Genomic DNA, 26,948 nt, shown 5'->3' with positions numbered 1-26,948 from the left:
AATATGTTATTATAACATTTATATATAGGAAAAAGATGCAATTTACTAAGACCCATTAAACAACAACAGAAATGAGCAGAGATTGTATTCATTTATTTTAAAAGTTATAAAAATATTAAAGATTTTGTAGTCACAATCTTCTGTAACTAGTAAAAGAAGTAAACCTTCAGCAGGTTGACCCATGTAAGTAGGAGGACTACTTTGCTATTTCAAGTTTTTGACTTAGTTTTAGGTATTACTGAATATCTTAAGACATATAACCCAAACCTCCTTGCAGCTTCAGAAATCCTGGGCCCTTTTCTATTTGGGAAAGGGTAAAAGTTCAATTTGTTGCAGGCTGGCATGCCTTTTGTAGCAGAAATGTGCTGATGTACCCAAAGTGCTGCAGTGGATGATTTCAGAGGAGGCTTTTGGCAGGAGCTTGAAATGTTGCAGCCGTTCTCTCTGCTGAGACTGTTCAACACACTTGAGCTTCCCAGCTGCCTGAGCTCAGCCAGTTCACCTGTTCCTTCATGTTCCTTGGGTTGCACATAAATGATTGATTGAATCAGGCTGAAATCCTGCAGATCTTGGGAATCCCCTTGGAGGTTCTGTGCCTGCAGGTGACAAGACTCTAGATCTGCAGTACAGAGTTCTGGGAAGGCTCAGTAGGCTCACATGTGTAAATCTGCTGTAGATGACTTGTTAATAATTACTCCTGCCTTCCCAATATGCTTGTGTCTTACAGCTGGGTGACCTACCTCAGCTGCAGTCCTTTCCTGCCTTAGCCAGGGAGAGAGCAGTAAATATAATACTCTGACAGACACTGTGGATACTCATGAATTTGGCTTCTCTCTACCTCAGAAAAAGCACATGTCATGTTAGAATTGTTCTGATGTATCATGGCTTTGTTAGATCTACTTTGATACTCTGTCTTCAGCAGTGACAAACACCTGGTGCTCTCTAGCAAGCAGTGCCTCAATTGCCTTGTTTGTCCAGTGTTCTGAGTTGTTGTCACATGGAGTCTGCCTCTGGACCTTCAGGCAGTTGGCTTATACATTGGGACAGGAGATTTAATTAACCTCATTACAGTTTGAGCTGGCATTCAATACAAACATTATTAATGGTCATAAAAGTTACCCAACCTTTTTAAAATTCCAGTCACACAGTTTGACTCTCTGACCTCCTGTGAAAGTGACTTGTGCAGCCTGCCTGTGTGTGTGGCAGGAGGAATTACTGGGATAGCATCCTTAAACCAGAAACACAGGCTCTGTCTTCAGAGATGTGAGCTTCACTTCTCATTAGAAGAGCATTTAACATGTAATGAGTTTATATCTGATCAGAAATCATTATTAGTTATTTGTGCTGCACCATTCCCTCAGCATCAGGAAAAGCCATCACACGTAGTCACGTGAGTGGTTTATACAAGTCAGTCCCCTCCCAAGCAGTGCCATGGGTAAGCAACAGGACCACAAAGCAGGTAAAGGAGCCAGATGGCCAGTGAGACAAAGGGAATGGGCCCAGGTGGTACAGCAGAGAGGAGGAACTGCAAACAGGATTAGCTCAGCCAATCCTATATGCACTGCAGTTTGTTTGCTTCTCAGGGAAAACTTGTGAGCAGAGTCTGCATAGAGTTGTTAAGGCTGGAAGAAGCCTTTAAGATCAGCAAGTCGACCCAGTATCACCATGTTCACCATTAAACAATGTTCTCAGGTGCTATTCCCCAAGTGCTCTGTAACCCTTTCCATGAAAAAAATTCCTAAAATCCAGTCTGAACCTCTCCTGGTGCAATGTGAGGCCATTTCCTCTCATCCTGCCACTTGTTACCCAGGAGAAGAGACCAAGCCCCACCTCACTATGACCTCCTGACAGGAGCTGTAGAGAGTGAGAAGGTCCCCCCTGAGCCTCTTTTTCTCCAGACTGAGCCCCCACAGCTCCATCATCAGACTTGTGGCCCATTCCCAGCTCAGTTGCTCTTTTCTGGACACACTCCAGCAAAGTCTTTCTTGTTGTGACAGGCCCAAAACTGCACTCAGGATCTGAGATATGATTGAATCAATCTCTGGAGGTGTGTATGGGTTTGTGTGTATGTGTGTTTGTGCAGGTACACTTTGCCATCAAGGCATGTCTCTTGTGTCTGTATATATACACAAACACATACACACACACATATATATATATATACATATGTGTGTGGTTTTTTGTGAATAATTTGCAATCAGGATATGATTCATAAATTAAATTGTAGCTCTAATCTCCATGACATCAGAAAATACATGAGGTTAATTGTGACTTTGATGTGTAGTGAGCTGATGCAGCTAATCCTTGTTATGCCACTGGGATAAACTTGAAAACAGATTACACACAGGTTCTGTTCTTACAGCATGGTGGAACAACTTCCTTTTAGGTATTACTAATAAATAAAAATAAATTCCTATTGTCATGCATGCACACCATGTGATTTCTTTTAAAATCAGTCAATCAATCTTTAAATCGAGTTACCTGGAGCTCCAGAGCCCTGTACACTTTCCCAGTATGCAGCAGGTGGCACTATTGGAGTGGCATGACTGTGTTTGCCTGAGACTGACACCTTAGAGATCTCCATTTGGGTTGCTCTAGGTTGCAGAGGAGTACAAGCAGCCAAGCCATTTTCTAGCACTGGCACATGTATCTCTGTGCAGCATCACAGGTTCTGAAAATCTATTGCCATGATTAGGTTTGTGTCAAAACTCGTTCTTTTTTAATTGAACAAATTCCTGATCAAAACATCATCTGAGTGGTTTTCACTTGATTATCCACTAAAGTCTGAAGTGCCCTATTTCCCTTAAGGCTTTTCTTCCATCACAATGGAAACAATTCTTCATTTCCTTGGGGCAAAACAAAATTTGAAATACTTCATAGTCCAAAAGCTGTGTCTTTTAGAACCTGAAGTAGATGTTTACTACCCTTGACCTTGGTTGCAAAATCTCATTTAAAAAGATGCCACTAATTTTATCTCAAACTAATTAATTTGTGTGTAGTAAATTAGTTTCTTTATTAAAAATTGTTTGGAGGACCTTTTAGGAATAATTGTTGATTTAAAGATAATTAAAAATGCTCATAATGCTTAACTGACTGAATGCACTTCCTGTAACACTGGGTTTTACTGCACACCTGAGACTAGAGGTATATTATTCATGATATTTGTGTGCTGAATTATAGACATGTTCAGCACTGTTCATGGAGGTTAAAAAGACAGAATACAAATGTCTGTAGATTTTAACTGGCACTGAGAAGGAGAATCAAAGTTACTGTGTTAGTCCCCTTTCTCTAGCTTTCTATAGTGCTTTTTAAATTTTTATTGAAGTGCAGTCCTCAAGTGTAAGAAAGTGACTATTTTATTGTTAGAAAATGTAATAGCACAAGGAAAGATAGAAACAAGGTGGCTGCTATTATTTGGATTCCAGGTAGTGTTAGTAGAATCAATAGGAATTGTTTACTTTTTAGTGAGATTTTTGATAAGAGCACACACATTTCTATTGTTTGAAAGCACAACCTTAAAGCATGCCCCAGCTATGGCTGTTGTGAGTAGAGCACAGGACTTTCTGATGGGGCAAGATTATTTCTGGTGCTCTCTCTGTGTCCTTGCTAATGGGGTGAAGGATCCTATGGTGGAAGTTTTCAAAATGATCTTGAGATGTTTCCTCTGATCTGATCTTTCCTGTGCTTTGAGATCTAAAGGGCTCAAGTGTGCCAAAGGAAGGGACCAGCTGCCCTTCAGGTCCCTCTGAAGGTTTGATGAGCTTGGGTTGCCTGTAGTCCCTCTTCACATTTCCTTGACAGGATTCTAAATACCCATTTTATTCCTTGTGCCTTTAGGTAAATATAATTAGGTAGTGTTTGTAGGTAGGCATATCCCAAATATCCCTGATCCTGCACTCTGCCTGGGTGTCTCTAAAGCTTAAATCAAGCACACCAAATCAGCATTGAGGATTTCATACCAAATATCTTATGCTTTACATGCTTTTACCAAGAAAGGTTGGACCAGCTGATCCTTGAGGTCCCTTCCGACCTGGTATCCTGTGATTCTGTGATTTAGTACTCACTCATCTGGCTTTGCAGGTGTCAGGAGCTTGGTGCTATCTGCAGTCTCCTTTGCAGAACCACATTCTTTTTTTTTTTTTTTTTTTCTTTTTGTGGATGGTAAATGTGGTCAAACAGAAATGACTGTGTTCCTGCATGTCAAATTCACTGCTACCCTTGAGGAGTTAAATGCAGCAGATGTTCTGTATGTGCTTTTTGTGCCTGACATAAAAACAGCATTTAAAAACCTCTGTTTTTCTGTCTTGACTTGCTGAGGATTAAATCATATTCCTTTGGAGTGTTAGTTGCTACAAAAAGTAAACTGAAATGCTGAAATTGCTTTGTTAGAAGGCTGCTCCCTCTGTTGGTTGTCTCATTGATAGGACTGGAACCTCTCCTGGGCAAACAAACAGCCTCCAAAACTGAGGATCAGGAATTGTTCATTTCATAGCTCTGCTATCCTTGCCCACCAAGAACTTCTGAAATTCCCTTTTAGAAGAGACAATGTGCAGAGGCAAGTCTAAGAAGAAACTGTTCATATTTACCAGTTAGACATTTTAAACAAATGAACTTTTGACATCTTCCCTCACAGTTCCCCTGGCCTCCTTCTCTTCTATACCAACTACTTTTCTGACTGTTTCCTATCCATGGAGTTATGAAGGCTACAGTTCTGGGAGGTGACAACAGCCTGTGGTTATTTGTTCTCCCAGAAGACATAACAGGCATTTAGGAATTCTGTGGGAATTTCAAGCAGCGTCTAAAACAAATTGTGTAAGCTATGTAACTTTTCCACCTAAAAATCTGCCTTCATTTTTCCACCCAAAAACTACAGGATTTTGATTGCAAGATTTTTGGTCCTTCCTGGATGGTGCTGAAAAGAGCAAGGTGGTTATTAGTGTCCAATTCAGGCACTGTTTGAGTAGGAATGAGTTTATCTTTGATTGCTTTTAATCAATAAGATGTACTTATCTGTAAGTGAAGTTTGATAAGAATCAAGTACAGCGTGAAAGAACTGGTTAATGTCTTGTTAATGAAAAGTTTTATCTGGATGACACCATCTTGCTTCTGAGATATTTGCTTTTGAGCACTAAAACACAAACCACTTTGGTATTCATCTTCAAGAAGCACTGCTGGATGCATAAGTTAACTTTAATAAGCCTTGCAAATGTCTGTAGTTAGGATAGTCCTCCAAAGAGGATGGTTAAGTAGTGTTACTATTGTGAGAATGAATATGGTCTTGAAGTCTGTGCAGAGGAGGAAAGTATCCTAAAAATAATTTGTTATTCAGAAGCATCCTTCATTTCCATGCAGAAATCTCATGAGGACTTTGTACTGCACTTCATAATCACTGATAGCCTAACAGAGTCAAGGAAATTACAACTGTAAAACTAGAGTATATAAACTAGAGTGTGTAAAACCAGATACAATTCCACAGTGCCTGATTCAGTACCCACTGAAGTCAAAACATCTTCTGCTGAATTCAACAGAAGTGCAATTGGAGGATTTTATGCACATGATCAAATAAAACCTGCAAACTGACCAATATCCATGAAACTGATGGTAGAGATTGTGTACTGAGCCATCATTTAAACTCTTTTCTTGTACCCATTGTTTTTGTGCTTGTGTGTGCTTTTGTATGGAATCCTGCACCAACTCCTCATAAGCTCTCTGTAAAGGGCAGTAACTGGTTAATGCAGTACCACACCTGGCATATTGAATATGCACATGTCAAAAAATTAACTCAGCCAGTAAGTTTGTGGAGTAATTACTATACTTAAATAATCAACATGTTTGGTCTCTATACAACAACTGTGCTTTGGGCTTCCTCTTGTGGAATTCATTTACAGGGATTTCACTGGATCTTTGATTTTGCCTTTATAGAACCACAGAGTGGGTCAGGTTGGAAGGGAGCACAGTGGGTCATCTGGGCCAACATCCCTGCTCAAGGGCTGTCCTAGTGCACATTGCGTAGAATTGTGTTCAGATGGTCCTGGAAAGTCTCCAGTGAGGGACATTCCACAAGTCCTCAGCCACTCTGGGCAGCCAGCACAACAACAAAGCTCTTGCTCACACTCCGTGTTCATGGCACAGTCAGTAAAAAACCAGCCACCTCAATCCATTTAAACATTCCGTTCTTATTCTTACAGAGTGAAGACTTTGCACTGCTTTTGGAGGAATGGACAAACATAATGGTTACCACAAGATCATGTGCAAAAATAACTTCAACAGATAAGCACATATTTAGGGAAACAAAAACACTTCTGGTATTATAATGCCATCTCAATAAAAAGAACAGAAACTTCATCTTTTATTTTATGGTACTGAGGTATTTTATATTTTCAGTACTTGGTTAAACATTGCTGGAGATTTTGTGATAAGAGGACTTGCAATGCCAAATAGAAAGGGAATGACCTTTTGGGCATTGCCATTGTTCAGATATTGCTCTAGCAGGTAGGTCCAGTGCTCAGGCTGAGACTATTTCTTTTTTTAACGTGATGTGTTAATGTGTTACTGTTGTGTTACTTGGAGCTTAACATTGTAAACATCTCCTTCCTCATTAGCAGCAGTGCACCTGACTCAGGTTTCTTGGCAAAAAAGGTTGGCTTGCATCTGACCCAGCTTACCATGCTTTGTGCTTCTGAGGCTAATTAAAGAGCCACAAGATTTCTTATTGGGCAAAGGATAATTGTGCCAGCAGAGTTAACAATGCTTGTACTGACACAGGCTGCTGTGGTTTATTGCATGTTTGTAACTTAAGTCTCTATTTGCAAGGACTCTTACCTGTCCCATTGCTTCTGCTGGGCCCACCTATACAATGTGGAATACCTGCTTGGGGCTTAGAAACACTTGGCTGCCTGCTACTTAAAATAACTGGTTAGGTGCCCAAAATCTACTTCTGGGAGCAGGAGGATTGTTAGCTTTGTAGTTGCTCATGGGTTTCCTGTGGAGGTGTGAGTCCTTCCACATCCCATTAAATTATGTAGCTGGTATAAATCAGGTTATCTGGACTGCTGTCAATACAGTCACCCTAATTTAGAGCAAAGGCCTGGTCTATCTGCTCTCTAGCTTGGCATGTCTCAGATGATGTGGTGATAATGAAGCCTGGAATTTAGGCTATCACTGTTTTCCAAGGAGTTCCCCTGTGCAAAGCTGAAGAGGGTGGTTAAATCTAAGTTCATATCAGTGAGCAGCTGAGATCAGAGGCAGGGTTTGATACTGGAATTGAGAATAAAAAGTGAAAAATCTCAGTCTGTAGAAATGTGGAATACAGTTAATTTGTGTTTTGCAATGAATTGCTATAAATGTGCAGTTGCAGTTAACTGGCAGTGGGGTAAGAAAAAATAGCTTTAATTGGCATCCTAGTTGTAACTTATCTAAACAGCCAGGGGCCTAGGAAAGCCTGGAAGTATTGCTTCTCCATCAGGTCAGAAACTAGTTAATAGGAAAAGGGGAATAAACTTGCTTTTCCCTTTACTCTGCTCCACTTGTCTTCAGTGATTAATCTGTGCTTTGCCTCGAGCTGGTAATCTGCAGTGGTGACATTTCAATTATAAACGGAATTTTGTCCATCCCCTCTGGAAATTCTGGATTTGTCAGTGCTAAAACCTCACCAGTACATGAATGCAACTTCACTGATAAATGCACAGCTAAACCTTCTTTGCTTTCAGGAGACATTTTTGGAGGCTATGGCATGAATTTGAGTGCAGAAAGAACAGCAGCAATGCACATTTTCCATAGTCAAACAATAAATCTGAGACAATGCTGCTTTGATGAAAAGATGGGCAACAGAGTGACTGGGTGAGGCCTTGATTCTACAAATTTCCTGACTTTCTTTTGAGAAACATGGGCAGTGAAAGTAGCAACAATAACATTCCCACTTTGTCCTTTGGTGGATTCTCCTCCTAACTTGTCTTGGCCCCTTATTCCTAATTAAGACTGATAATACAAGGGAGGTTATTCCAGTCCCAGCTTTTCTGTGCTGTTTAAGTCAAATTATTTCTTGTTTTTTGATACTATTCTGACCTGATTGCTGAAGAATAGAACTGATTCTTACATCCTCACAAGATTGCTTTTTTATTTATAAACTCTGGTTCCCTTTCTACTCGCCAATGCCTCCTTAAAAAAAAAAAAATTAAAATTCACTCATTTTTATTTTTCAGAAGTATTCATCATTCTTACATTCAGACTTCTGCTTCCAGCCTCAGCCTTTGAATCTGTCATTGTTTACAGGGACTGTGAAGCCAATGAAAGGGCTGAGCAAACCTCTCCTCTCTGGCTCACCAGCCACATTCTGCATTAATAAAAAACCCAGCCTCTGTGTGTTATTTGATCCTTTGTTTTCTGGTATAAATTACACGGAGGAAACAGTTCTTGGTAACATTTCAAAAACATTATTTCCTTCACAGCCTCTGGTTAAGTGAGACCTTTGTTCAGGACAGGTTCATCCAGCATGAGCTTTTCAGGGGCAGGCAAATTCCACCACTACCTTGTGGCCATTGTTCAAAAGGTTGTTCTTTACAACAATAACTAGAAATATTGTAAGTATAAACCTTTGGGTGTTAAGGCTTTGAGAAATCGCTGGATATATTTTTAAATGCTCAGTCTATGACAAAATTTGGTAGTATTTTATAGTTAGAATCACAGAATGTTCTGAGTTGGAAGAGACCCACATGGATCATCAAGTCCAACTCTTAAATGAACGCCCCATACAGGGATCAAAGCCACAACCTTGGCATTATCAGTACCATGTTCTGACCAACTGAGCTATCTCAAATGAAGTATCTGTACTGTAAAAATATTTTAAGATCCTGGGCATGCAAAACCTATTTGACTTCATTAAGGCTGTGCTGAGATACTGCCTTGATTGCAGAATGGAAGTGTATTTTAGATAAGTCTTCTTTTGATCAAGGAATACCACTTTGCTGGTCACAGGCAGATAATGCAAAACCCTAAAACCTTCCCAACCCTCCCAAGTGAAAAAAGGCAAACTAGAAAACAACAATTCAGCCAAAGTAACAACAGTGGGTTTTTTAATGGAATGCTGTGTGTGTTTGTGCTGATTAGAGTGTGATACCACAACAGGGCTGTGGGACAGTAATTGCAATAACACGATATTAAAATTTAATTAATTCCTTGGGACTGTGGCTTGAGGTTGCTCTTTTTGATTTGGTTCTGGACCCTGGGTGGCTCCTGCATGGCAGCTCTGGTGTTCTCTCACTGGGCTGGGTACTGCCCCTGGGGGTCCCTGGGTATGGGTGCTGGTTATCCATGCTCAGCTGCTCCATGCACCACCCTGGCACAGTGTGACCCACCATCCCATTGTCCTGATCCCAAGCCCCTCAAGATTTGAACGAGGGTCTGTGTCAAACTTTGCAGTGTTAAACTTAACTTTATTTTAGTTGCTAACCAGTAGCTGTAGCTGGACAGTTAAGATTAAGCAACTGCATTGTGAATTCTGTATGCTTGGCTAATCTGTTGTTTTAAGGAACAGGGAAGACAGTCCCAAGATGAATGGGCTGGACAAGAGCCACCAAGAGTGAATTCAGCAGAATTGAGCAGAAACTGGGGGAAAAGTGATCACAACAGCAAGTAATCTCAACCATCAACTCACTCCTGCTCTAAACGGACTCAAATGCTGGGAAAAGTCATATAATTTGTAACCAATAAAAGCTGACGCCTTTGTTATAATGTATAAACAGTGTAAAGGTTATAATGTATAAACAGTGTAAAGGCTGCGCTCCAGCCTTTTGTGGGTTACCACCCCGCTCCCTGCTTTGCTCAATCTGGAATGAAGGGACGGCATCTCCTCGCCCCGGTGTGTGAGCTGGGGCTGCGCAGCGGGGAACGGGCCGTGTTCGGGACAATCCCACCGCAGCATCACCCCACCACGGCCTCGATCCACCACCACAGCATCACCCCCGAGCTCTAACGGGCCGTGTTCGGGACAATCCCACCGCAGCATCACCACACCACGGCCTCGATCCACCACCACATCACCCCCGGAGCTCCTCCTGGCCCCTCGGTGCGAGGGATGGAGCGCTCGTCCCGCTCCCTGCCCCCTGAGCACTCGTTAACCTCGGGACAATCTCACCGCAGCATCACCCCACCACGGCCTCGATCCACCACCACATCGCCCCCCGAGCTCCTCCTGGCCCCTCGGTGCGAGGGATGGATCTCTCGTCCCTCTCCCTGCCCCCTAAGCACTCATTAACCGCGGTGCCGCCGCTCGGCGGGGCCGGGCCGGCGGCTCCTGCCCCGGGAGGGAGGCCGGGCCAGCAGAGCCGCCCCCTTCCCTCTCCCTGCCCCGGCTCCCGGCTGAGGGCCAGGGCCGTGCCGTGCCATGGCCGCTCCCTGCTACCTGGGCTGGGATTTCAGCACGCAGCAGGTACCGCGCCACCTCCCCCGTCTCTCCCCGGCTCTCCCCTCCCTCGGCCGGCGGCGGGGCTGCCCTTCCCTTCCCTTCCCTTCCCTTCCCTTCCCGCTGCGGGGCTGCGCTGCCCGGTTCGGCTCCGTTCGCGGGCCCGGGCTGCGGCCAGCGGGGGCTGCCCCGGAGGGATGAGCAGGGGATGGCGCCGCCGCCACTGCCGAGCCAGATCGGGGCCAGGCCTTCCCTCTCTCGCCGCTTCCGTCCCCTCCCCGCGCCTTCCGTCCCCGCTCTCCTCCTTCCCCGGGCGGGTTGGGTTCGCCGGGCGGGGCTGCTCGCCGGGCCCGGCCGGGGCTGCGGGGAGCGGGGCGGTGCTCCCTGCCCGGGGCTCGCAGCCGCTGCAGCCCCACACGGCCGGTGCCAAATTATTCACGGAATTACACAATCCTTAGGGCTGGATTGTCCGGAGAGGTTGTGAAGTCTCCGTCGCTGGGGACAGTCAATAGACGTCTACTCAGAATCCTCCCAAAGCAGGCAGGTTGGACCGGATGATGATCCACTATGGTCCCTCCAACCTGACCGATTCTGTGAGTCTGTGGAAGGGACCTCTGGAGATGATCCAGTTCAAACCTCCTGCCAAGGCAGGGTCACCTGGACACAGGAATAGGGCCAGGTGGGTTTGGAATGTACCCAGAGACGGAGACTCCGTGTCCTCCCTGAGCATCCTGTTCCAGTGCTCTGCCAGAGTCAATGTAACAAAGTTCTTCGTCATTTTCAAGCAGAACTTCCTGTATTTTAGCTTATGGCTGTAATAATTCCGGGTGATTTGTGTGTTTTAAGATGTCCATGGCCTGCACACAGTGCATGTACCTGGTTGTTCTCATATCCCCTTCACCTTCATCCCTTTCTGTTTGCCCCATCTGAAGCAGTGGGTTGTATATCCAAATGTGTCCTGCTTCCCCATCCTGCTAGGGATGGTTTAAATCTTGGAGGAGTGCTGTGGTCCTTCTTTTTATGCAGGCTGCATATGGCCCCTCTGCCTGCTGCTGTAGGAGCTGGGATTTGCATCCAAACCCAGATTCCCAGTGTCTTCGTGTGAATCAAGGCTCTGAACCTGGATGTTCAGGTTTCTGCTGGAAATTCTGATTTGTAGTCACAGCCAGATATTGCTGCACTGTGAATAGAATCTCTGCCCAAGTTGTGCAGAGACCTGAACATGTTAAAAATAGGTGTTCGAGCATAAATCACCATTATGGTTGTGCTGAAGTTTGGGAGCTTGAAACGACACATCCAGGTTAGGCTGATCAAGTGTTTTTATGGGGACATGCTGCAAGCAGAGAGCCAATTAAGCTGCAGTGGGTCAGAGCCATTTTTAAGCTAGTGCAGGTTGATAATGAGTTGTGCCAGGGCATAGATAATGGTTCTACACTACTGTGGTAAAAATGGGGATGGCCTTGTTATTTGAATGCAGCTCCTTGAGATGATAGAATTGTAGGTTCTTTGTTAATCAGTTCCTTTAGCAGCAGCTTGCACTCTCCCCCTTGGTTGAAATAGGCACAGAATGTGAGCTGCTTCTTGCTTTTCTTCTCAGCTCTTACTGTCTTTCTGCAGAACTAGGTGAACTTAAGTGAAGATAGATGAGGAAAGGTTGTGGTACCCTTCTAATTTGTGCTTACAAGAAGGCTTAGCTTTGTGGAGTTGGAGATGTTGCTTTCTGTGGCAGTAGCTCAAAATACACTTATATAATGCCCTCTGAGCTTTTCCAAATGGGCAGAATTTAATTTGCTCACCATGTGGGGAGCAGGAAAGGTGTTCAAGGTAGCCTAAAGGGTCTGTGAGGTTCCTTGGCAAGATAAGACAAAAAAAAAGGAAGTGACAAAAAAAAAAAAAAAAAAAAAAAAAAGGGAAGGTGTATGACATCTTTAAGATACTGTATTCTTTGGAGGAATTGGAAAAGCTGGCTACTGTGATGCAAGCTACGAGCCTGGTAACATGTTTGCCATTCTTTAGCACATCCCTGTAGCCTGATCTTGTGCATTACAGGAGAAAGAAAATACAAACAAACAAACCCACATGTTGCTGAATAGGTAACATTGTGGAAATTCACATAATAATTTGTTTAATGTAAAATTATGCCCTACTTTCAGTGAGTTGTATGGATTGGGGTGATTTTTTTTTTCATTTTGTCTGTGGGAATTAAATTATTATAAATGAGTCATCGGTTTTATTCAATTATTGCTAGATTTTGTTAACTTCCTGTTTTATATCTTCTAGTTGAAAGTCATTGCTATCGATGAACAGCTGAGGGTCATTTATGAGGATAATGTTCATTTTGATAAGGACCTTCCAGAATTTAAGTAAGGCTTTTTATATTTTATATTTTACTTGAATAATGTAATTTAAAGCTTTGGAGATTGGGGTGGAGGGGGACTGTTGCCCTTTTTGGTCTCACTGATATTTATGGAGGCATAGAAAAAAATCATGCCATACTCATGTTTCCCACTCTGCAAGAGAAGTATATGCTCTTGCCTTCCTTGAGTGTAAATATAACAAGAGCTCCCAACAGGAGACAAATTAAGAAAATATACTCCAAAATATTACATATAAATAAACCATTATTTTTCTTTTGGAATTTTAGACTTGTGGACATGACTGGGTGGGATGCTCTCAGAACAACATGTAAATTGCATGAGGGGAACATCTAAAAGGCATTTGGGATAAATTCAGTTGTTAAGATGTGGGATGACAGTATTTGCTTACTTAAATGATAGACTAGAATTGACAAATGTCATCCTCCAGTCACAGGTTTCAATAAAACACATTAATTTACTTGATGGTTTAACAGCAGAATTGAACCTCATCTTTGAGGTTCAAGTCACTAATTGTGACAGAAATGATTATGAATCACATGCAGCCAATGAGCAATATCAGCAATGGATTGTATCACAGATCTCTAGGATCAGGGCCTTTCCTTTAAAATCACTTACTTTGCAATTGTGTCAAACATGTCACCTCCTAGGAGCTGGATTTTACTTTTCCATGTTTCAAACACTGATCCTTGCTCTTAACATAAAAGGATTGCAAATTCTCTTGGTCATTATAAACTTGAAGAACTCTACTTGGCAGGGAAAAAAAAATGCTGAATTTACCAGGAGAAAATCCTCTTTTTCTGTAGGACTCAAGGTGGAGTCTACATTCACAGTGACAGACTGACAGTCACTTCACCAGTGCTTATGTGGGTCAAGGTATGAACAAACTTTATATGGATCAACTTTTTCCTTGCTGTTACAGAAATCAAAGTTTGTTGTGAGCAATAGTGGAACTCATCACTCAAATCAACATAGACCTTTTGCTTACATTCTCTTTCTTTGAAGTGTTGTTCTGTGTCTTTGGTATGCAAATAGTGATGCTATCAACAAACATAGTAGAAATTGCTAACATTTTGATGGGTTTTTTGTTTGTTTCTTCACTTTCTACTATTATAGCATTCTACGTGTGAGAAATTCCTTCCTGACTTTCTTTCATTTGAAAAAAAAAAGATTCTTTTTTTTCCATCTCATACACAAATGGGGCAGCTGCCACTTTGCCTTGCTTGAATCTGTGTTTTTGTAGCACCCATATTACTTAAACTATTTAATTGAGAGTAAGCTCTGCTTGATGTTGAGGCTGGTAAGTGGTGAAAGGGCAATTTATTCACTGGTTCCCAGTCAGTAACTTTGACTGATGTTGATTTTGAAGTACAGCTTTTTTTTTTTAATAAAATTTCTTATTTCTGTGCAGATTCTGCAATATTTACATGTAGGCACACAGTTTGGGGTAATTGGGAGTGGGGCTGAGCCTCCTCCCCAATGGGCTACAGCTGTGAAAAGCAGGTGAACAGCATTGACAGCAATGAGCCATGGAGTGCCCAGGTGTATTAATCACCAAAGGGGCCAGAGGACACACAGGTGCAGTGCATTAACATCAGGGGTATAAAAGGCTGGGCTAAAGAACAAGAAGGGCAGATGCCTGCAGACTTCTGAGGTGGGAGGATGGTCCTCTGTATGTGCAGATGCCTGAAGCTTTCTGATGTGCTAAGGTGTTACTGGGTATGAACAAATGCTTAAAGCCTTCTGGAATTGTGTGGTGATGCTCTGTGTGTCATGGCCATCTCAACTGTGACACTTACATGGTACTCTGTAAGTTTTTCCTACTAGAGGGATTTGAATAGTTAAAATGTTAGAAAGGTCACCAAACCCCCAGCTGGTGATCCACAGTAGCTGACAAGGGATTGGTAAATTTGCTTGCAGTTGGTTTTTTGAGCCACAATGAAGAGGCACTGTTGTGATTATTAAATTAATAATATAATGATATAGGTATATATGATGTTTGGAAGTCTTGCAGTGGTCCATTTGTCAAGAGAGTCTGGGAAATGCTGGTCTAAATTAAACTGTTTAAAGATAGAGTAATTTTTTTTGCTTTAAACTTCAGGAAAATGTATCAAGAACAAAATTTACCTAGGTGCTTGAAGTGCTGAAATCACTTGAATTATCTTTCTGTTAAAGACTCTGTGAATTTGTTGACACTGGGGGCACTGGTATTGAGGTTACCTAATGTCTTGTAGGATGGGGTGCAGGGTGTACCCTATTAAGATTTCATAAGTTTTCAAAAGTAAGAGCAGAAAAGATAATCTTTCTTTGTGTCTGGTACTCCTAAAGTGCTTTTTAATGAACTGAAGTTCTTTAATTTTTGCCTCTTATTTAGGATTCAAAGAGTGGATCTTTGTGATTTAGCTTCTTTAAAGATCTTATTTTTCCCCTGTGTGACTCAACTTTTCTTTTATGGAGTCTCACTTAATAAATTAATTTATGTAGATTTTTGAAAAGTCCATAGTCATTAACTAATTTTTCATTATCTGCCAATGAACTCTTATCAGTGATGACATGAACTTACTGTTTAATTCCAGATTGTGAGTATGCATAATTTGATAGGTCGTTACTGTCATTCTTGATTCTGTTTGTTGTTGTAGGCTCTGGATGTGATCTTGGAAAAGATGAAGTCTTCAGGCTTTGACTTCTCTCAAGTCAGAGCAATGTCTGGTGCTGGCCAGGTTAGTTTATACAGAAAAGTTCAGTTTTACTGCATTTCTTTGGTAGAGTATAAGGTTGAGTGATAAATTTAAACAGTTGTATGGCAGAAGACTGTAATGGCATAAAATAAGATCTAAACTTCTACATAAGCATCCACAGACATTCCTCAGGGAAACTGGACACCTGAAGCACACAGAGAAATCACTAGAAGATGGTGGGAGTGGAGGATGAGGTTTGCAATGTAATTGTTTAGATCAGCTTAGTGCAGAACTTCTTGGCTTCATGTTGTTTAAATTCTTTGTTCATTTTGAATTTCAGGCAGATCCAGGTGCTTGTGGAAAATAGTGTAGGAAAACCAGCAAGGAGCACAGTTTGCTAAAAGCACAGTAGCATCCCACTGAGCAGTTTTTTGTTGCCTTGGACAGGGATCTGCACAGAAACAACAAAACCCAAATGATGCAGAAATGACAAAAATGGTTCCATGATTTAGCCTGTAGAGCATAATGCCTTTTTTTATTTATTTATTTTTTTATTTATAGAACCCACCCTGACATTTGGTCAGTTAGCCAGTCTCCTCCTAGTACTCCAATGAATCAACAGAGGCTTTTATAACTTTCACAGATGATATTCAGGGTGAGGACAGCACCAAAGCAACAGCTAATTCTGACATGTGAGGTTTAGGTTATTCATCTTGATGTATCTGGGACTAATTAATCAAACCCCTTGCTTTCATCTCTATGTTTCATTGATTGCAGTTGAAAGTCTGAGTAAAGTGTCTGAAAATAAGAGCTGGTATCAAGGCTCTGTTATGAATTCTTCAGTGGAGCACAAGTTGAGGACTGCCAAGTAACCCCACCTTACTCAAGAGAATAAAGGGAGTGCATTTCCAGACTGCCCATATTCCCTTTATTTTGCCCCCTCCAGCAAGAGGCACAGCCTTGATGGCTCAGGGGTCTCTGCTGAAATAGCACAGAATTACATTTTGACTGTGGAGCCCTGGCTACAGCTCAGAGAGACCTCAAATAAGTTTCTAATGCCATTAGCAACGCAGTAATTGTCCCCACTAGAAAATTCTGTCATTCAAAATATTATTCTGATTTAGGGTCTGCTTTGCTCAGTCTTAAATAAGAGATTTTTGAGACCCTTGATTTGAAATGGGCCATTTTTTGGTCCTGGTGTGGAGAGAGCTCTTTTGTTCCTTAGAATATAAGATCAGGACTTTGAAGCTTTGGAGGGCATCTCCAGCTCCTGTTTGTGTTTCCTACAGCAACATGGGAGTGTGTACTGGAAAAAAGGAAGCATCCAGATTTTAAAGAATGCATCATCTGAACTGCCTTTACATCAATCACTAAAGGTAAGGTGCACAAAAGCTCTGAAGGGAGGGCTACACTGTCCTTTTTCTGATCCTTATACATTGCTTTTCTTCCTCTTGTTTGGCTGGCCTGCAAGCCCCTGCAGCATAAATGAAATGTCGTAGTTATTCCTTCAGTTGCAGGACTTTTGGCATTTCATTTTCTCCTGAATGGCTGTATGTTCTGCTTTAAAAGCTTACAGGTGCCAGTGGGTGTCCCAGGATCTTTCTGTGTCAGAGTAACAGCCTCTTTGTTCTTCTAGAAAATGTAATATTTTTGTAAACAATCTGTAAATATTTTACATTTTAAAAATATTTCTATTAACAAAAAATTGTGGTGAAAAGGACTGCTGTACCTGAGATTCCTTGCAGGATGTGCAAGTGATTTCATAAGAAAATATATCTATTTAAAAAGACCAGTTTACACTTCTATCCTTTCAGAGGCAAGGGTAATGCTGTGTGGACTTAAAATCCTAACCAAGTACCTTGTTGACCTCAATACTTTATGTGTGTGATTGGTGAGCTTTGAACATGGATTTGACAAGCTTTTATTTAAAAAGAAAAATTGGGAGGACTCAGCTTTCCTCTAGAAGACCCTTCTTCCCTTCCTTCAGTGTCAGAAAGGGCAGATATATGTTGAAAGGGAGACTATTGTGTTAAATGTGCTAAGTCATTAGTTTTGTAGCTATCTCATCTGTGCAAAACTCATGGAAATGACATTAAAAGCTGGAATAAATGGTGGATTAAGCCTCAGTTGAATTTCCAGGTGGTTATGCCATGCATTAAGGAGAAATGTGTTGTTAGAGCTGTGGGAAGATAATCTGATGGTTTGTTGTGGAGGGGTTTTGGCTGCCGGAGGATGTGCTGCAGGGTCTGTGCAGTGACAGCAGAAAAAAACCATGTTGCTTCCTTCTGATGCAAAGTTTGGGTTGAACTTTTCATCCCTGGCCAACCTTGTACCCAATATCAGCTTTCTGCAATTGCTGAGAGAAAGGCAGGAGGCATGTCAGAGAGCTGAGCTGATATGAATGGCTGCTGTATTTCATTACTCTAGCAGGGACTTCAGAGATCAGACTTGTTAATAGAGGGTGTTCTTGATTACAGGGCTGTTTTTCAGTCAGTGACAGTCCCATCTGGATGGATTCCAGCACAGCCTCCCAGTGCAGAGCCCTGGAGAAAGCCCTGGGGGGAGCCCAGCACCTGGCCAGTGTCACTGGCTCCAGGGCCTATGAGGTAAGGAAAGGATGGGAGAGAGTTCCCAGCAGAATCCCGTGCTGGAAACAATTCTGTCATTGCAGGGAGCTGCAGCAGGTAGCCATCAGCCATTAACTGTGAGAGACAGAGCTTTTGAAGAAACTCCAACCATACTGTGCTTTGCATTAGCCCCACAAAGGGAGATACAGGAATTTCACTGTGACGTGAACCAAACACTGGAAATTTTGCTTCAGGAAGCAGTTGGAGCATTTGGCCAGGGGTTCCCAAATGCTGTGTTGGGTGGCCATGCTTAAAGTCTCAAGGACCTCATTGTCCCCTGGGAGCATCTTGTGTGGCCACATTTCTACTGGAATGGAAACCCAGTTTGTGTTACACTTTTGTTTAGGGTAAATCCATCCACCTATTTGTGAATCATGCTCTAGGTTACTTCTGCAATTAAAAGATTGGCCTTTTAATATTCCCTGGAGGCTGACAAGCAGCTGTTGACCTAAGAGTGTTTCAGAGGCTTGGGGCACTGTCAGAGATATGCTGTCACTTGTCTCCTCTTCCTGAGTCTTCCCTCCTTGTAACTGTGACAATGAGTTCTGGAGTGGGAGCAGGACTGCCCTGCAGGCACCTCAGCCCCTTGTTTAATCAGAATAAGGCTTTAACCTCCCTGACTGATGTTTCTGAATCATCATTATGGCTGATGTTGAAATCAGACTTTGCATACCACTAACAGTTTATTTTTCACTTGTTAAATGTTAAGGTTTCAGTGTTAAAAGGTTTTTTGATTATCTGACCTAATACATGGATGAAAAATAAATATTCTTACAGCTGTTTTTAGCCTGTGCTGGAGTATATGCTTTGAGTATGTAACTTCTTGCTTTAATTTCAATTCACCTGCCTCACAGGCAGGTACATAGATTGTGTAGCTTAAACCTTTTCAAGGATTTGAAGGCAGCATTTGAATTGTGCTGGTTCCTGTGCACAGAATAAGTGTGATTCATTCCATTGAACTGTCATTTCTGAAATGTAAATTATGGATAGCAATGCTTTTCCACATGCCTTTTTTTCAAAAGGTGAACAAAATTCTCATAATGAGACTATGTGTTATACCCTGTTTAGTGCAGATTGCCTGCTGTGCACTGACTTTCATCATGCATCAGGCAAATTAAATATCCAAAGTGCAGTGTTCTGAACTCATTACACAGAGTTAATGATTATTGACTCCATTTAGGGTTTGTGTTTCTAAGCATTTGCATTTCTTTCTCAGCGTTTTACAGGAAACCAGATAGCAAAGATTTACAGCCAGAATCCTGAGGTCTACAAGCAAACTGAGGTTGGCTTAACTTCAATTCCCTTATTGAAAAACATTGTTGAAAGTCTTTTAAAATTTATTTTGTGCAGATGTTTTTACAGACCTTTTTGCTAAAGATTATTCTGATTCTTGGGTTTGAATTTAAGATGAAAATAGAATTTTTTAAATTCTGTTAAATTATTAGTGGTTAGGCAGATAAAAATCCAACATCAGTTCTACTTTGAGTGTTATACTTCTCGAGCTGGTGAATTGAGCTTTAAACTGAAGTTGTTGAAGGAGGAGAACCTCAGATTATCCCACTCCTATGAGGCTGGTGCCAGAAGGAGAAGGCCAGAGCCTGGAGAGGGATGGCAGGTCAGCAGGAGAGCATCTTTGATGGAACAGATTTAATGTCTGGGCAAGCACACATGGCATGGGAATAAACAGGAGTTAGGGGGTTCTGATCCTTTTGGCATTGTGGAGATATGGTGGGATGCTTCCTGGAGTGTGGGAATGGAAGGATACAGGCTCTCCTAAGCTAGTTCATATTCAAGGATCACCTCCTCCAAGCTCTGAAGTGATGCATCCCAACTAAGATTAAGTCAGGCAAAAACAGCAGGAGGGCTGTGTGGATGAACAAAGTGCTGCTGGACAAACTCAAACACAAAAAGGAAGCCTACAGAAGGTGGAAGTAAAGGCAGTAGCCTGGTAGGAATACAGAGGGCTCTTTGAGCAGTTAGGGATCAGGTCAGGGAAGCTAAAGCCCTGACAAAATTAAGTCTGGCCGGGGATATCAAGGGCAGTGAGAAAAGCATTTATAGCTATGTTGGTGTTAAAAAGAAGATTTTGAGAAATGTAGGCCCTCTTCAAAGGAAATGGGAGACCTGGTTAGCCAGGCTGTGAAGAAGGCCAGGTGCTCAAGGACTTTTCTGCCTTGACCTTCACTGGCAAGAGTTCCAGCCACATCACCTGAGCCACAGCAGGCAAAGGCAGGGACTGGGATGATGAAGAGCCACCCAGTGTAGGAGAGGATTGAGTTCAAGACCATCTAAGGGACCTGAAGCTGCACAAGGACCTGATGAAATACTTCCATAGGTCCTGGGAGGGAACTGGTGAATGAAGTGGCTAAGCCCCTATCCATTGTATTTGAGAAGTTGTGACAGTCTGGTGAAGCTCCCATTGACTGGAAAAGGAGAAACATAGACCCTGTTTTTATAAAGGGGAGTAAGGAAGACCTGGTTTTCCATTACTTCTGTTCTTGATAGCATTTTTTTTTTTTTGTGGGTTTATTTTTTTAAATCTCGCCCCTGTATGAAGCAGTTCATTTCATGAGAAAGTGAATTGCAAATTGACTCTATTTTGTTGGAGAATGCTAGATTTTCAATTTTTTCCCCTTTTCTTTTACATTCTCACTGTAACTAGTAAGGTATGAGATGAAACAGAACCCTTATATGATCTGGTCATAAGCTTAAGACTAAATTTAGAGAAAGATATGTTACTGGGGGGAAGTGGGACTGAGAACTAGTTAAACCAATTTTAGACTTTGAGGGCTGTTTGAACTGATGGCAACTTCTAGCAATAAAACTTATGCAAAATGCATTCAAGCACAAAACATCTCTCTGCCAGAGCTGCTCTTGGGGACCCTCAAGGAGCACTGAACAGCTTGGCAGTCTCAATGACATGTGGAAGGTGGATGTTTTTGCTTCTGCAGGTCAGCTTGCTAAACTGGCTGGCTGATTCACAGTTTAACTTCATCCTTTTTTCCTTCCATTTCAGGCAGCTAGTGCCCACTGGGGCACCACAGAAGGTAGGCCTTTGTTACCTGAGCACAATGTGATGTATTCTTGGGGAGAGATGCACGAAGAGCGAGTGCATCATTAAATTTCCTGGCCATTACAACCACCTCTTAGATCTCTGGCTACAGGCTGCCCTTGAATGCTGTGAAGAAGTGCTTTTGTGATCATTAATAAGAACCTGTCACTTCTGGCTCGCTCCACCTGTAGAAGTTTGATTCTGTTTAGTTATTGGGTGGCAAGCATATTTCTTCTGAGTGAGTCACAGCACAGAATGAGGGATTTGTCTGCTTCTGTGCCAGCTTCTTGGGGTCAGGCAGTTCTTGATCATGCAGAAAGCCTGGTTGTGGCTGGTTAACCTGGTGGTTCACACAGCAGATGTGAAGAGGAGGCAGGTTCATGGTGGATCAGTGTCCTGTGTCCTAGGGGGCATTTTTTGGCCAGCCCTGCAGTTGGATGTTGTGCAGCTGGAGCATGCCCTGAGGCAGAGCTGCAGGCAGGGGCTCAGTTCAAAGCTGTTTATTACCAGCTCCTGGCAGTAATTCCAGGGAGGTCTGGGGGCTCAGCTGGAAGGAAGGCAAGGGGTCCCAAAGAGGTGCTAAAGGTGCCCCAAGAGCTTTGCTGGAGCTTCTGAAAGTTTACAGACCTGTGCTCTGGGTGGGGCAGAGCAGGGTTCTGAGCATTTCCCTGTCATCAACACACAGGTGGTTTTGTGGTGTTGGGGTTTTTTTTCTCCTTAGAAAGTGTTTTTCTTTGAAAATGAGGGTTTTTTTTCCTTTGGAAGTCTTTCTGTGATAGACTGAAGTTGTGGATTCATGCTAACACAGTATGATAACATAGCAGGTGTGTTTTGCATGTTTGAGAAGGCAGAGCTTTTAACAGCTTTTATCATGGGGTTACTTTTAGGTTGATATGTGCTGTATTACTGCAACTGAGTAATCCTTCTAGATGTATATTTGTGTGTTTTCTGGGCCTAATCTTAAGCATCTATTAACATTTGCTGCTTCCAATAATTTTATTTGCATTCTACTTACTTTCTTTGAAGTGAATACTGATGTGACTCACTATTTCTCACTGGTTTTGTTTTTTTTTTTTTTTGCAGAGAATCTCTTTGGTCAGTAGCTTTGCAGCTTCCCTTTTCCTAGGAGCTTATGCACCCATTGATTACAGTGATGGTAAGTATGGGCTTTTTTCATAGTAAGTTTACCAAGGAAATTTTCTTTCCCATCTCCACACATTACAGATTGGGGACAAGGTGTCTGGTGCTTGTTTTCAATCTTTAAATTTTAATGACTAGTATATTAGATTTTAAGCTAAGTTACTCCTTTCAGTTTGATGTTTGCTATGCTCATCTCTCCCCATCATACTGATTCTCACTTCTATCAAATGGATCCACAGAAAAGATTCTTAAATGTAATTATAGTTTTTTTTTTCCATTATTTTGTGATGTATAAAGGAGTGGTGAAAGACCTTCTAGAGGCATCAGAAAGTTGTGGAATCTCAAACTAAACTCCTGAATTCTGATATTTGTTCTTTAGTTTTGCTGGTTTAGCTCAGAGGCGCACAGGATGTGAAAATGTTGTATATTGTGATGATTTCTTCCCCACCTAACTGGAGTATGGATCTACAACAGAAGTATATTTTCAAAACGAACCAGGAAGAAGAAAGCATAAATGAAGCAAAATGCACTAAACCCAGTTAAAAAAAAAATCTTCCATATCTCTCCATTCATCATAACAAAGACAAAAAGGAGACAAGTCTACTGTCTCCCTTTTCTGTTCTGTGTTATCTCAGTTATCCAGCTTTTTAATGGCAATTTAAAATGGCAATTACAAAGGAAAGCATTTTCCTGGGAGCTCTGCTGTTATTTCTAAAAAAACATTTCTGATTTCTGCTCTGAAACTAAGAGAAGGTATATTTCAGAGCTGAAAGGTTAGATAACAAGGCTCTCTACAGAATTTTTGCATTACAGAGTCATGGTTGACGCCCATGTGTTAAGACCAATTCATTTTTTCTCCTTTGTTATTCCATCAAATGTTACAGGAAAAGACAAGACACCTCAATTTTAGCTAATGGACAACTAACTTGCTATCAGAACCTCCAGTTACACTGGAGACCTCAGAAATGGCAAGGCAATCCATGCTTATTTCATACCACTTGTGAGATTATTAGATCTGTTTTCTGGTCCTGTCCTTTTAGCCAAGTATTTCACAGCTGAGGTGTTTTTTTTTTTTTTTTTCTTTTGTGTGTGTGTTATTGCAACAATAACTCCTTGGATATTTGCACTTTGCTCCTCAGCAGGTCCAAATGCTGAGCACTTGGGCTGCTCAGCCACCTACTGTATTTCAAAGAGAGATAGTGAGATATTTAGGTGCTTTTTCTGATAAAGAAACATACTGTTTTTTTATTTTTCAATGAGAATGAAGTTTTAATTTTGATTTGAATGTTTAAAACTATAAGCATTAAAAATATCTCCTGTTTGGGTTTGTTTTTTTAATTTTTTGGTAATGTTACTTTACCTTTTCTGCTTGGAAGCAAGTGGAGGAAAGCCATGCGTCTCCTATTTCAGAATGTGAAAAATTGTTGGAAAACAAAATATTTTAAAGTAAAGAAAATTTAAATCTCCTTAATTGGAATTTTTTTTTCAGAAAATGAGTCACATTTTTCAAACAGCTCCAGGAGAGTGTGCTCTGTTACACCTGTAGGTATTTACAGAACCTGAATAAATGTTATGTGCTGTTCAGAGCATGTAAGAGTATTAAATCTTTGTGTGAAAAAAGATAAGAGAGCTAGGCAGGATGTTACAGTTCTCTTTACAAGACAAAAGATTTTTTGGCATTGTAAGCTATATTTTGCCTCATTCATTCCTTTCTTCTGTTAATATAATGAGAGAGAATTCTAATTCCAGTAATAAAATATAAGTATAGTGGATGCAGTAGTTATTTGGATGCAGCTGAAAAAGTTGTTTTCTTGTCACTTACAATTTCTTGCAAGTCACTTGATCTTTTACTTAGCACCTGTGTATTGTAGTCTAAAATGCATCTCTCAAAATAATATTCAGATAATAGACCTATTTTTCATTTCTGTAGGTTTAACTTCAGGTCATATCATCTTTAAAAGACCCTGTCAAATTGTTTAGCTCTACACAATAACTTATCTCCAAATTGGCAGGTTATTGTGGGAAATGTGCTATTCAGTTTCAGAATTTTTTCTTTTTCTTCTTAAAGGTCCAATCTTTTAAGGTTCAAATAACTTGTGAATGGCTGAATACCCTGAGTGATTGATTTAAAAAAATGAAATTACCTTCTAGTGGGATGAATGATTTTTATTTCTATTCTGCAGGTGTTAAAAGTAAGATACATCTGGGACCTAAGGAGTTGAACACTTGGGGCATTGTTTCTTTTTAGAAGACACCTTAAGGAACAGCAATTCAGCTCTTGACCTAGAGAAACTTTATCTTTTGAAATGCTTTTCTAAGAGCCTTAGGCAAATTGTAGCTTGGCATACTTGTTTCTTGCTGTTCTACCAGAAAAGGATGTGTTGGACTGAAGCTTTCTCCAAAGGGGTTTGGTGGGCTGAATTTACTCCTCCTGTAGCTTGTGTGGTGTTAGTGGTTACAGTTCTCATGGCTTTAGCTCTCTGAAAAGGCAATCCAGGATTGCAGAAACAGATGCACTTAACTGCTTATAAACGTATGCAAATATTGATCTTTGCTTTGTGGATTAATAAAACCAGTTAGTCTGCATGGCTGGCTCATTGTAAAGGAAGTGTTTGTGTTCTCCCCTTTCCCCCCAAGTGTTCAAGCACTTCTGTATTTGTAGTAAATATTAGCAAGTCCTGCTTGTGCTCCTGGTCATTCTGTGCTAAAAGTCAGTGAAATATGGAAATTTATTATTCCATGTTTTGACCTTTTCCTCATTTCTTACTGTGCCATGGCCTTGGCTGTTGACCTTCACTGCTGATGGGGTGATGAGTCAAAGGGCTGCCTTTGATTTTTGCTTGTTTTCTCCCCTTACTCCTCAGATTATTACTGATTTTTGTATGTTGAACTTTGTGGTGTAGATCATGAGCAGAGGTGCTAGAGTTAGGAACTCAGAGTGAATAACTCCTTGTATAATCAGAGGAGAATTCAGTTCTGCTTTTTATTTTCTGCTGAGACTCCAATGCCCACAGGTGGACAGGATGAATCCAGCCCAACAGATTAATAGTTCTTCTAAAACATTTTTTTCACTAATAGTTCTTCTAAAACAGTTTTTTCACATTTTTAAAATTAGTTTGAGGCTGGGGCAAATTGCCTCACCTGTCTTTTCTCAGGGCATGTGAAAGTCTTTGTGCCACTGCATCTACCAGTTAATAAACTAAATTTTTGTTTCTGTAATGTAAACATTCAGTTATAAAGATTAGAGGCTTTTCTGTTTAATGTAGGAAAAATTGAAGGCTGCCCTAATGTCTTGTAAAATTGTATTGGAGGATTCTGGTGAAGTATTTCTCTAGGCTTGTGGAGTGTGGACTAAGAAGGATGATAAAAACTAAACAAAAACCTGCAGAAAACAACAGCTAATCTTTCTGTAGAGGAATTCTATTTATTTAATGATGCTGTTCCTCACTTCTTTAGTTTAGTGAAGAGGTTTTTGGCCTTTTAAATCATGGACTCTTCCAGGAAAATTTATAAATTTGTGTATTTCCTTGTAGAAAAGTCCTGTTATGCCTGAGAGCATGAAACATGTGGCTGCCTCTGAAAAGCGCAGGTGGTGACTCTGGGCTGAGTTTACCTTGTCAGGACAGAGTTTACCCTGGGAAGGAGGGAATGGCTGGAACTAAGAGTGATCTCTTATAGAGACATGAGAGATGCTGGATTAAATCTTGCCATCTTTCCTTTTCTGGGTGTGTAGTAGTGATTTTGATGGTAGAAAAGGGATCCTTTGCCTGTGGGAGGGTTGTTGCACTTCGTGCTCGGTCAAATTCCTGCTGCTTCAATGTAGACCAAATCTTTTAAATCTGTTTAATTTGCCTGAAATGGAATTGATTGATTTGGATAAAATTAATTCTATTTTTATGTTATTAAGTGTAATCCAAATATCCTGCTGTTTGGCTTGGGTTATTCCAGTGTTTCAGCTCAAGTGTGCAGCACTTTCTGTTTAAAACACCATGTGGAGCACTAGGTCCAGACAACACTGGGGGTGCTTAGGATTGTACTGATAAATATAAAGTTTGTTTATAAATGCTATTAAACCAATTTTTAAGCCTGTATGAAAAAGTCTGCTGGGAGTTGATAGGGTGGGCTCACTTGTGCTTGCAGAGTGTGTGTGGAGTGTATTGAAGGCTCTTTCTCAGAGCAGAAGCACTGCTGGAGCTTTGTGATGTGCTGCCTGAGGTGGGGCTTCAATCCTTTTCTTCCTCTGCATCCCAGCACTGCAAGCCAAGTCTTGTTCCACAGGAACTGCATGTGGCATCAACTTCACCATCTTTATGATTTGAAAAGCTTAAAAATGTATTGAGCAGAAGGAAATATCAGGTTTTCCACTGTGCTCAACTGAGGATGTAGCTGTGTTTCTGAGATAAATAAATTGAGGGCTAAGCAGTCCTTGGAATGAAATTGGTATTAATCTAGAATAAGACTACTCTATCCCTGAGCAGCACTAACCAGAAATACAGATTTTCAAGTCTAATCAAATGTGCAATTAAAGGCATCTTGGAATCATAAGCCAGTGGTCTGGAGTGCTCAGTATGTTATATAGGTTTGGCCACTAACCAACTTCAATTAGCTTTTAAACCAGCAATAAAACAGTGAGAAAAGAGCAATGAGAATCCAAACCAAAATTGTAAAGGCCTTTCC

At 41.3% G+C, this 26,948-nt stretch overlaps 1 protein-coding gene across 1 annotated transcript in view; it reads left to right on the top strand.

Moving 5' to 3' along the window:
• The first annotated feature begins 10,194 nt into the window (after positions 1 to 10,194).
• Positions 10,195 to 26,948, top strand: part of XYLB (xylulokinase) — an 82,727-nt gene continuing 65,973 nt past the window's right edge. Inside the window, exons 1-8 of the mRNA XM_066550821.1 lie at positions 10,195 to 10,426; positions 12,680 to 12,762; positions 13,581 to 13,650; positions 15,414 to 15,494; positions 16,742 to 16,828; positions 17,930 to 18,058; positions 19,296 to 19,361; positions 22,215 to 22,287. Of these exons, the coding sequence (XP_066406918.1) occupies positions 10,382 to 10,426; positions 12,680 to 12,762; positions 13,581 to 13,650; positions 15,414 to 15,494; positions 16,742 to 16,828; positions 17,930 to 18,058; positions 19,296 to 19,361; positions 22,215 to 22,287 (634 nt within the window). The 5' untranslated portion in view covers positions 10,195 to 10,381. The remainder of the gene's footprint in view (positions 10,427 to 12,679; positions 12,763 to 13,580; positions 13,651 to 15,413; positions 15,495 to 16,741; positions 16,829 to 17,929; positions 18,059 to 19,295; positions 19,362 to 22,214; positions 22,288 to 26,948) is intronic.

This window comes from Molothrus aeneus, chromosome 1 (genome assembly GCF_037042795.1).
Source record: "Molothrus aeneus isolate 106 chromosome 1, BPBGC_Maene_1.0, whole genome shotgun sequence".
Lineage (NCBI taxonomy): Eukaryota > Metazoa > Chordata > Aves > Passeriformes > Icteridae > Molothrus > Molothrus aeneus.
The sequence above is the reverse complement of the archived record's forward strand: the minus strand, read 5'-3'. Positions and strand labels throughout refer to the sequence as shown.